The sequence below is a fragment of the Cheilinus undulatus genome, linkage group 15, assembly GCF_018320785.1.
Source record: "Cheilinus undulatus linkage group 15, ASM1832078v1, whole genome shotgun sequence".
Classification (NCBI taxonomy): domain Eukaryota; kingdom Metazoa; phylum Chordata; class Actinopteri; order Labriformes; family Labridae; genus Cheilinus; species Cheilinus undulatus.
Window position 1 is genome coordinate 39,347,787 of NC_054879.1, and position 12,481 is coordinate 39,360,267.

Genomic DNA, 12,481 nt, shown 5'->3' on the forward strand with positions numbered 1-12,481 from the left:
ACAAGAGGATCATGCTCCATCCCTTCTGGCGTTGCATATGACAGCTGGCATCACGTCAACCCAATTTTTTTGCCACCTGAGTTCTGCTTAGGACAGGTGTAAGGTCATGCGAGCGAGACGGCCTTGAGGCCCTGAGCCGAACATGTTGTAGTGTGAGGCTGTGCTATTTGGACCAGGCACAGGGCTAACAACGTTTAACTGGGTTATAACAGGGCGGCATGTGGGGCTGAAGTGGCTACCGTTTCCCTGCAGCGAGATTAAACAGCAGCGTTGACATTTGCTCACCTGGCTGTCTGACCAGAACCTGCGTGAACCCTGAGGACTCTGTGGAGAGTAGATACCAGGCTCCATCTGGGTCACTTAGCCACTCCTCTACAAGGCAGTAGTACGCCCCAGAGTCGTTCTCCTCTGCCCGGTTGAGCGTTAACACATAGAGGCGGGGTGACAGCCTCTCCGCCTGGACTCTGCGTGGAAGTCTCTCCTCGTCTGCGTTGCCCCCGTACTTGAAGGCCCCCGATCTTTCAATCCTCAGCAGCTCATCTTCTGGCCCTGACGCCCGCCTCACATACCAAAACACGGCATGCTGGGAGTCCTGGCTGGTCTGGGATGTGATGGAGCAATTGATCCTCACTCGACTGTCCTCCAGATACACCTGGGACTGGTTGGTCTTCTGCACTCGCAGCTTGCTCTCTGTGAAAACAGGGGAGAGAGAAGACAGTCATTCCTTTGGGTGTAGGGAAACGTGAGCGCCGCTGACAGGTACACAATGCAATTTCTGTTCTGTGACAGACGACCTGTAACTGGGTTTATTTCTGGTGGCAGCAGGGCAGGAAAAGATAGTGGTACGTGGGCGGGTAAAGCAGGTGACAAAGAGAAAGAAAGACACATGCTGGGAAGGGAAAGAAGGAGGAAATGTCAGAAAAATCAAAGCTGAGAGGATGGGATGTCTGTTGGTATCAATGTAGAAATGTAAGATATGGTGCTGAACAGGAGGAGAAGCAAGGGTGAAGGGGAGGGCGATGGATTGTAATGCAAGGCTTTGGATATAATTAGGTAAGATGCAGGACAAAAATGTAGAAAGAGTCTGCCAGTCTGCTGGAAAAAGGAAGAACAGAAAAGGAAGATGTCGATTTTAGAGTCAAACAAGGGCAGGAGCGGGGCAGATAAGAGAGGGAGATGATGGAGAAGTGTGACTAAGATGTCAGGAAGAAGCTGAAAGCTGTGACAGGATTCAGTTACAGGGACACCGGTTTTGGGATTGGATTAGCTTCAGGAACATCAGGTGTGACTGCGACCAGGGCCCTGCTTGAAACAGCCCAGGGAAGATTGGTGGAGGGGACAAGGTCAGTATTCATGCCAGTAAACCAGTAGTATCTTAAATGTAACATTCTAAAAAACACACTTGAGTAAAAACACAACTGAGATCATTAGGAGATATTGAAGGTTCTTCTCAAGCAGAGAAAATCACAAGAGTATTCAGCTGCTATCAAGCAAATAGCCCACAGCTGGAATAAAATGAAAAATTTGACTGGAACTGACAGATCCAGTGCACACCATCGCTATCAGCAACAACAATCCTCACCCCGAACAATAAAGTGTTTGATTGGAGGCACTTTCTAGTGTTGACACGCTGACAGAGAGCCAAGAGCTGTTTGTTGGCTGAGCCCATATTGGGGAGACAAATTCCCTTAATTGATCTCAGCAGCAGACATGCGACTGCATAGAGACATTTTTGCCATTTGAGTGGAACACGCTATTTTTGGACCTGTGAGCGGATATGTGTCAGATGTGTCAAAACGACACGTCAGGTGATGAGTGAATGCAAACATCAGCCAGGACTGTTTTTTTTAGATCTAATTTTGCATAGAGAGAACACATGCTGTTAATAGAGCAACTGAATCCATGTTAATGAGTAGAACAGAGTTGTATTTTTAATTATAGCTAGCTAGTACAGTATATTATAGTTGTGAGAAGATTTTAGTTGGCTGTGAATAAAACTGAAACAGATGATGTCTCTGTATGACTCACATAAACAAACAAGGCTTAGCATAACCATTTTTTTCCTATTTATTATTTTTTTAATGCATAAAATCATTGCTGTGGGGCAGGTGTAAGACATCTCATTGAGCAGCAAAATTTTTACATTTTCCAGTTTGGTATATTTTTTCTGCCAACAGATAAACACACTCCTTTAGTGGGAAAATCAACAGAAAACAAATATTCACAAATGCTTAAACATATCATACATACTAATGTTTACCTTCTATTGTAATCTGTTTGAATTCTTTTGGGTGCAAATTTGGAGAAATGTTCTAATCTTTTTGGGCGAAGTTTTTCTAACACTTTTTGTAAACAATTGAAAATGTCTGCTCTTTTCAAATGAAAGCAGAATTTGTCTGAAAATGTGTCTCATTCATTTCTCACAGAATGACTGGAAAGTACATCTTATACAACTGTAAACTGAATATCTTTGGGTTGGCAGAATTTTTCAGACAAGAAAACTATTTAAAAAGGATCTAAAACACAATGGACCTTTTCATTTTTCGATTCTCACAGGCCTAAAATGAGAAAAGTATTTTGACTCTTTCTATTTTTTTTGGCTCCACTGGACATGAAGTGGATTATAAGCTAGCTAGCATGAGGGATCATTAGCTACCTGTACAGTTTCCATTTATACCTGAAATTGTCTTTGGTTACTCAAATGTATACAAATGTTATGCATTCATGGCCAAGAATGTGCAGGACTCATCGTCCAGGTAACCAATTGACTTCTGGATTGGGCACTCTCATCATCCAGGTGACCAATCAACCAATGGGTGGGTTGGGACTCATCATCCAGATAACAAATCAACTAACAGATGGTGCAGGACTTACCCTGGTAACCAATTAACTACTAGATGGGACAAGACTCATCATTCAGGTAACCAATCAACTACTAGATGGAATGGGACTCCTACAGTCAAAGCACTACTGGGTGGGGCAGTCTCATTAACCAGAACACCAATTAACTACTGGATGGGACAGTCTAATCTTCCAGACGATCAGTCAACTACACGATGGTGCTGGAGTCATCACCTAGGTGACCAGTTAACTACTAGAATATGCAGAACTCATCATCCAGGAAACCAATCAACAACTTGATGGGGCAGGACTATTCATCCAGGTAATGAATCAATAACTAGATAGGACGTGACTCATCATCCTGGTCACCAATAGACTACTAGATGGTGCAGGACTCATCCAGGTAACCAATCATTTACTGGATGGGCTGAGACTCATCATCCATTTTACCAGTCAACTTCTGGAATGAGCACTCTCATTAACCAGATGACCATTCAACTACTGGATGGGGCAGTGTCAATTGACTATTGGATGGGTTGGGACCCATCATCCAGATAACCAATCAACTACTATATGGTGCAGGACTCTTCCAGGTAACTAATCAATAACTAGATGGGGCGGGACTCATCATCCATGTAACCAATCAAATATGAGACGGCGCGACACTTATCGTCCAGGTAAGCAATTATCTCCTGGATGGGGTGGGACTCATCATCCAGCTAATGAATCAAACTCTAGATTGAATGGAAGTCATCAACCAGGTAACCAGTCAACTTCTACGTGGGTTGGGACTCATAAATCCATCTGTCCTTAACATTAACTATCAGAAGTTATATGGAGTTTTAATTGCAATGAAACCACAATTCAACCAAATTGGCAGTGAGGCCTTTTAAGGATAAACATTTGCAAATTCTCCAACAGATTTTCTAAAACAGATCGAACCCAGTGTCAATTTTAACATTTGCTCTTTAGAAACCCTCCTATCTCTCCCATTCATAAGCCCTCCTAGCTCCCGCTTAGCTTTGCTCTAACTGCCTGCCTGCCTGGGGTCTCAGCCATCTGCCCAGAAAACCTCAACCTCATCCACAGATTACCATGCATGCTTAAATGATCCCTGTTTGGGATTCTGTCTTTTTGCACTTTACATATAGTAGTATATGGTTGCACTTAAATGATGCCCGGCTGTAAGGCATCATTAGACCACCGTGTTGTAGCTAGCGTTCCAAATTAATCATCATCATTGCCTCACTTCCCACCAGAGACTTGGTGGGAAGCCTGACAAAAAATGCCTCCATCCGGAATCACTGTGGAGCCTGGAGGAATCCTGGCAATCTTTTTTTTTTTTTTTTTTTTTCTCTTTTCCAGGAGAATTACCTCTGAACCTCCTGAAGTGGAACCATGCAGGATTGGATTGGCACGGGACAAAGCAATTCTCTGCCGCTTTACATTTGAAGTTCAAAAATCTGAAGCCAGGAGGGAAAAAAACAGGGGGGTTGAAAGCCTGCTGCCTTACATCAGTGTTTACAGAAAAATCTTTTCAGAGCTAAAACAGGCTAATTATTCAAGCTTTATTAAGCTGCATCATGAGCTATTACAAGTTATTATAACTAAGAAGTCACTCAAGCAGAGACAGAGTCTTTAATAAAATGGAAAAGCACTGAGCAGAGAGGCAGAAGAGAAATCAAAGGAAGGGTTAGAGTTGTTTTATGTCTCAACACAACCTCCAGAACTCTGAGAACAGCCGGCCGGCTTGTCACATCCTCTGACGTGTGTCCATTCCTGCAGAGAGTGAGGTTTCTTCCTGCAGCTACAGTACACAGCCAGGCTTCACATAGTTACATCAATGCAACTCCTCCCACACGCAAAAAGCCAAAAATCCTTTACTCCATCCATGCAGCTTGCAGGGTTTTAAATGTAGTATTGATGAAGTTCTATTCAATAAGCTGTGGTAAGATACACAGCATCAGGAGTCTGTTAAATCACACATTCTCTCAAGGCTCATCATGTATGTGCATTAAGAGAGGTGCTGTATGCTTGTGCATCAATACCTTATTTAAGCACGATCACGTGTTCTTTGCTGCTTTGATTCTTTAATGAGCCTCAAGGGTACGTCCACAAAGTCAGACAAATCTGTAATTGGAAACACTTGTACTTGCTGCTCTGCATTAGTTTATGTGCCAGTCAAATCTGGCCTCAGATAGAATAAAAAGCACCGACCATTACAGTGTCTATAAAAAGTGTTCACCCTCTTGGATGTTTGACCCTTTTTTGCTTTAAAAAAATCAATCATGACAAAAAAACCCTCTTTGATGCCCCTTTGTCACTTAAATAAAAATTTGTGCTGTAAAAATAGTCACAGCATAAATATTTATTTATTCCCTTCTTGTCAGTATTTAGATGCACCTTTGGCTGCAATCACATCACTGAGTCTGTGTGGATAGATCTCAATCAGGCTTGCACACCTGGACACTGCAGTTTTACTCCACTTTTTGGCAAAACTGCTCAAGCTCTGTCAAGTTGCACAGGAATTTGACTCTGTCATTCACTTTGTTGTCTTTAAACCATTTCAGTGAAGCTGTCACTGTATGCTTTGGGTCAATGTCTTGCTGGAAAAGAAACTCTCAATCTGCAGTTCTCTTGCAGACTGAATAAGATTTTCCTCCATTCATCTCTACAAGCCTTCTAGGGCCGGCAGCTAAGATGCATCCCCACAGCATGATGCTGCCACCACCGTGATTCACAGAGGGGATGGTTTCTTTGTGGTGATGTGCAGTGTGTCAGATCAAAGGGGGTTTTGGGACACAATTGCAGATGAGGGGTTTCTCAAAGTTATCCTAAAAGGATAACCACTAAGATCACAGGTGATCAGTTGGGAGAGGGGGATAAAATAAACAATAAACCAAAAGCTCACGCTCACAAGAACTAAACCACCACTGCCATGCAGCTGACTACTAACTCAAACTTCTAAGGAGACTGAGAAACTCTTTTAAATAAAATTCAAAGGTCACAAGGCTTATGTCAGAAGAGGAACAAAAACTACTGAGTAAGGATACTCAACCCTGATTTACAACTATCTTTGACTAACAAGGAATTTTAACCACCCAGGTAGATTCTCAAAACTGCTTCAGCAGATATTCTTTTCCAGACACACAAAGGAAAACACAGACAAATGCGCTCAGTATCTCTAATGGTGAGATAATGAGTCAGCACAGAGTGCTGCAGCTCAGGTGTCTATATCATCATCATGGCCAATCAGCTCCCACACACCTGGCACTGCCCTGACTGACTCACACAGTGAGTGACCAGGCTGAATTCCCTCACACAGTATTTGGTGTCCGCACAAAAAACCCGGAGTCTCCCACTTCCCTTTTTTGCAAACTAGTCGAGATTTAATACAAGTTTTCTTCAACTCTTCCATAAAGCTTTGATTGGTAGAGATGCAGAGTCTCCTCCATCTCAACTGCTGAAGCGAGAGTAGTCATAGGTGTCTTGGTGGGTTCTCTCACTAGTGTCCTTCTTTCATGGTCACTCAGTTTGTGATGACGGCCTGATCTAGGCAACTCTAGGAGTTGCTTGGGGTGTTTTTGTTTATCTTTATGGTGCAATGGTAGCCAGGAATACTGATTAACCAGTGACTGGACCTTCCAGACACAGGTGTCTTTATACTGCAATCACTTAAGACACATCCATTGCATTCAGGTGATCCCCATTTTTTGTGGACTACTAGCACCAATTGGCTGAAGCTCTGTTGAATAAGATCACTTATTTTACCTCACACATTTTTATTTAACTGACATTACTTTGTAGAAATTTGTTTTGATTTTGATGAGTTATTTTGGTCAAAAAAGCCACATTTACTTGAACATAACTGATTTATAAAAGTGTAAAACATCCAAGGGGGTAAACACTTTATAGATACTGCATCTCCTACTTTCTCTCTCTTTTTTGTTGTTGGTCAGTTATTTCCGTCTCAGAGGGAAAATAGGAGAAAACTCAAGTCTCCAGTATATAATCAGGTGGAAGATAAACTCTCACAGCTAATTTGGAAGTATCTGGAGGCTTAAAAATGTTGGCAGCCTCTCATACGCTTCACCTGCCTCGGTGGTTTCCAGGGCAACCTTGTCTTCAGGATTGGCGCTATATGAGGACCCTGCTGATAAAAGAGGCTTTTGTTTGCATTAAAAGTGTAATTAAAGTCAGATTTCACTGTAAAAGAAAGATTTTTTTTAGACTGAAGTTGCAGCAGTGTGCTTCTGCTGAAGCAATCAAATGCCCACTTGTGTTTTTCCAGTTTTTATTTACTGTGATGACACTTTATGTTCAGAAAACCCACAAAAATCCATAGCACACTCCCTAATTGGCCCACTGAACCCCTCGTCTAACCAGCTTCTCATGTGTAGCCGGTTTGTCTCGTTGATAGCTACAAAAGCTGCAAAGCTAAGAGTCTGTTTTCTTTTTATTTATCAGCGGACAAAAGTGCACAAAGGCTACCAACACAAGAGCAGTTTTGATGAGAGAGAAGATCTCTAAGTGCACCCAAAGCTCCCTGAAAAAGTTGAACTACTACACGGCTGTTGTTTATATAGAAGAGGAGATGAAAGTTTGGAGTCTTAGGGGGGAATGGGAAAGGGAGAAGAGTACAGCTGAGGATGCTTCTGTGACAAGCCGGCGCACACGAAACAGATCTCTCTCTCTCTCACACACATGCTTGTAAAGAAAAAAAAATAGAGTTCAGGATAACATCAAAGGAGCTGGGAAATGGCTCGGCCGAGCGATGAGAGGAGGAGAATACAGCCTGCGATTGTGAATCAAAGAGTGTCATGCTTTATTCTCCGGCTACAGAGGAAATTCTATTCATTCTCTGGCTCCGTCTAAAGCTGCTCCAGGTGACGTGGTTAAATACAGGAATGTATTAAAACACTGAAACGTCTGCTTCATTGCAGGCTCTGTTTTGACTGATCATCACCTTTCTCTTCCTTCCTGTGTTAGCATGATCCATCCCCTCTTGATCGTGCTTATCACCTGATGCTTACATGAATATTCAGCAGCCTCACCTGCGGGGTTTATGAATATGAATGAGGCCTAAATGAAGAGTGCACAGCGGAGGCGCCGCTACGTTTTTGCTCTTTTTAAATTTAGTCTAATGTGTGCTTAATGACCACTGAGCTGACATCCTTTCCACCGGGCCACACATGTAATACTTCCACTTATTTGAATGAGGCCAGAGTGGGCAAGAGAACGGAAATAACAGTAAGAGATGATGAGAGAGGGATGGGATTCTCTTTAAAGGAGGCAGGGCGAGAGAATAGTAGTTAAGAGACAAATCACTGAAACTGTACTGATATTCACCTCCCAACAGAGAGCGGGGGAGTGAGAAAGAGAGAGAGATGGAGCGTGCAGAGGGAGGGAGGGAAAGCCTGGAGAAGATGAGAGAGATGTAAAAGACAGAAAGTGAGGACATGCTCCGGAGGGGATTTTTTTGGGGGGGAGAGAAAAAAAGCAGCAGGCAGTCTTTCAATCTCCACTCCAGAGGATTTATAGTCTTAAAGGCCGTCTGCTCTGCCGTTAGCGTTAGCATTAGCATGGCCCTGGGCTAATCCTGCAGATGGCTGGGGACCCCTGAGCATGTCAGGACTTGAGGCCTGAGACGCGCCCCGATCCTCCTGAAGAATAGCTCGCTTTCAAGACAACTGTGCAAAAACATGAGACTGTGCATTAAGGTGGACGGAGCAGCTGCCACCTGGGAGTGAAGCCAAAAGATTCAGCACTCCCTCTGCTGACTGGCTGCGGTATAGTTGATAAACCCTGGCTCCTCCATGTTAACACATGGGGCGACTAAAAAGTAAAGATGTAGGCAAACTCAGACCTATCTGTTGTAAAAATTATAACTATAGTTGCAGCAATCCAACTGTCGATACAGGAAACAATCTGATCCCTTGTAAAGTAAAGTCATATTTTATTAATCCCTGAAGGGAACTGCCTTGCTCAAGGGCACTTTGACAGTGCTCAGGAAGTGACCTGGCACCTCTCCAGCTACCATGCCAAAGTCCAGATATGGTCCCACCAGGACCTGAACCCGCAAGCTTCTGATTCCCAGCCCAATTCCTTCCAGACTGAACTACTGCCGCCTCCATTGTATTGTTATGTTTAAGGTCCAACTTTTTCAAACAAAACTGAATAAACACTAATGGCATCACTCACCCTCTGCTATGACAGTGAAACACTCTTGACTACAAGCTGCTCTGTAAGTGGCTGAAGCTGTCGCTCCTTTGCTGTGAAAGGCTTTTTCATGATGCTTTTATTCTCTTTTAGAAAATTACATGAACTCAGGAAAACTGACAAGCCCTTTCCTTGGCAGCAGGTGAAATCGGGTTGGTGGTATGTAATTTGTGGAAGTTGTTAACCTGTGGTAATGTACTGTGCAGTCACGTCACAGCAGGAACCTGTGGTAAGGCTTATAGCTTTTACATCCATTATCAAACTCTTCAATCACTGATCACTGGTGTTGGGCCAGAGCCTCGCATCTCCATTTTTAATGTTGTCCCCATGTAAACCAATAAAGAGTATCAAAAAGATGCTCACTAAGGACACTCATTGTGAAAAGCAATTGGAAAACCAGCGTTTTATCATTCCCTGAAAAGTGGAGATTTTAGAGATATGAGGTTTTAGCCTTAAACCAGCATTATATGGCAGCAAACTGGAAGAGTTAAAGGTTTTGTTCATTTCAAATCATCATTGGGAAAAAATCACAGTCTTTGTTATACAGCCAGTAAAGTAACTAGGGATGCACGACATTGGATTTTTGCTGATATCTGATATGCCGATATTTACAGATTCATTTTAGTCGATACCGATGTTGATACCGATATTTATATATGTTTTAAATGACTCAATTTTAGTTTTGAGGATGCAAAAGAAAAACTTTTTTTTTTTCTTAAAGCACACTTTAAAGTTTAAAGACAAAGATCTCAACTTACATAGTTCTACTGGCCCAGCCTAAAACTCCACTAGTGGCTGGTTCTCACAAAAAAGGTTGACCAAATCCTTCTGAAATTATTCCAGGCATTTCCCAAGATGTTAATCTTACACATGACATGTGAGTCATTACCAATGTCAGTGTTGGCATAGCAGAGAGATATGTCAAAGACAACAGAGTCTAGTCATGTGCATGTTTCCATTCAACACTGAAAAACAGCCAGGTAACAAGCCAGACATCGCCAGTTTGTATCTGTGTAATTAACATGCAGCGAAGGAATGAGGTAAAAAGTGTGTCCTCTGTTCTCAAAGTTCCATTTGTGCAGTAACAGCAACATACAGTGAGTGTTCCCACTCTGCGGAACGTCTCTGTCAGCCCGTCTGATCTTGAACACAAGCTGTGAGCTGCAATGGATCGACTTGGTTTGTCTAGAGTCCAGCACTGTACCCATTCATATAACGGCAAAAACAGCTGTTAAAAGGTCCCATATTTTACCCCTTTACCCCAAGTTTATATTGGTCTCAGAGGTCCCCAAAACATGCCTGTGAAGTTCGTCGCTAAAAAAAACACTCCAGTATTGGATTTTTGCATGTCTAAAACCCCTCTGATTCAGCCCTGCTCAGAACAAGCTGTTTCTGTGGCTTTAAATGTTACTGAGCTTTCAGGAAATGGATGTGGCTCTCCTGATCCTCCTTTCAGCCACCAGCTGAGAGGAGGATCAGGAGAGAAGGGCAGAGCTTTCTTCCAAGCAGGGAGGTCCAACCGAACCTGGGGGCGGTGCTAAGTCCCCACATGACATCATGAGGGGAAACCCTGAGATTCTTGGGGGGATTATGGACAGGCCAGGGGCACATATTTTTGTTAAAAAAGCCTGAAAAAGTCTATTTTGCATAATATGTGACCTTCAAACAAGGTCAGAGAAGTAGCTGTAATACTGTAGCTCTTTACACTCACCAGCACCTCTTGTAAAGTCAAGTTAAATTAATACAAACTACTCTATTTCCAACATGTTCTTCACAATTAAAGTCTATGATCATAGTCTAGTTGACAAAATTAACACTGCGATGCAGAGGTCAAAGGATCTTAACCCAATCCTGGCGCTGTTTGCCGCTTGTCTTCCTCCACACACTCTCCCATTATTTCCAGTTTCTCTTCAGATGTCCTATCAAAACAAGGCAAAAAGGTCAAAAAAACAATCCTTTAAACATAAACACGTGTCTGCTTCAAATCGACACAAAAATCTGCTCTGCTGTGAAATGCACCGACCTGAGGGATCTTTGACATTTCATTGGTGGGTTACATTTGTGCCAGCCAGCTCCCCTTTGCATGTCTTGGCTCTGAATTCTGTCACCAGTGTAATATGTCAGTATCAGTCTTGGGGGGTATTTTGGCTTCACTTTAGTGAAGTGGAAGGACACAGAGGTGTGTTGTCCATATTAATATCCGGTCAATGGCATAAACATACACATAAAATGCTCTACACAGGCCCCATCTGGACCTACGTCAGGGATGCAGATTAGAGCGGGCTGCTCGTCAGAGGCGATGAAGGATGGGGTTCCCCTGACTGAAAAGTGTCTCTTCTGTCTAACTGGGAGCCTCATTTCTATGCTAATGACTGTGATGTATCTGTGATCCCATTGTGTCAGAGGGATATTACCAATCCTCATTCCTCCCCTTTGCAACTCCCTTTTTAATAACATTAAGAACGGCTAATTATGGGGATCTGTGTAGCAGAGCCACACGCACGCATGCACATGCAACCTCCACAAATATAACTTTTACTTTCCACCATCAGTATGAACACACTGATGCACTCAACAGCACTCTCTCTCCCTGCTCTTCCTGCCTGCCTGTCTGGGAGAGTGATTGCTGGACGCAGGCTGCCCCGACGGGAGAACGGATGCATAAGAAGGAGGGGGTGAGACAGGAGGGTGTGGGGGGGGGGGGTCAGGGCAGGGGAACTCAGGGAGATTAATGGCCCTTAAAAGACGCTGGCACAGAGGGAAGAGCATAAAGACATATCAGACTGCACCGTGCGTGTGCCTGTGTTGAGAAGGGTCGGCCAATAAGCATAAAACACATCACGCTCATTAAAACACAGGGAACAGTGGTTGTTCAGTGAGTGCAGGCCAGAGGCTGCTCTGTAGTGTGTCTATGTATTCAGAAGGCAACACTGCTGAGCCTCCTCCTGCTCTGCTCCCACTATTAGCCTCTGATTTACATGGGGAGCAGCACCACTGTAGCTAGCTCTGACTTACGACTTCAATTACAACAGCAGCAGGACACACACTCACACAAACAGGCGTGCACGCACACACAGGTGCTTAGAAGAGACGGGGAGACACAACACGGGAATCTCATTGTGTCTGCAGATTGGGCAGAACAAGGAAATGAGGCCTGGATTGGATTCAACAGAAAATGTGTGTGTTCCTACATGGGGATGAGAGTTGGAGGGTTTTGCTTTTGTGAGGAAGAAGACGCAGGGAAGAAATCTGACCTTGAGTGTCGGACACAGGCGTGATTAATCAAGACTCTTTTATGAAATTATTTTCTGTCTCAGTGCACCCCCCAAAGGCTCCTCATTCATCACCCAGTGCGACCCCATGTGCTCTGACTTAAAGACAGCGTATGCACTCTGACTATTTGTGTATGTATTGTATAAAC

The 12,481-nt window shown here is 43.5% G+C and overlaps 1 protein-coding gene across 1 annotated transcript in view; it reads right to left on the minus strand.

The window, feature by feature from the left end:
- The window catches only part of igsf3 (immunoglobulin superfamily, member 3), a 168,907-nt gene that overhangs the window by 12,329 nt on the left and 144,097 nt on the right, over positions 1–12,481 (minus strand). Inside the window, exon 8 of the mRNA XM_041807475.1 lies at positions 286–690. Within this exon, the coding sequence (XP_041663409.1) occupies positions 286–690 (405 nt within the window). The remainder of the gene's footprint in view (positions 1–285; positions 691–12,481) is intronic.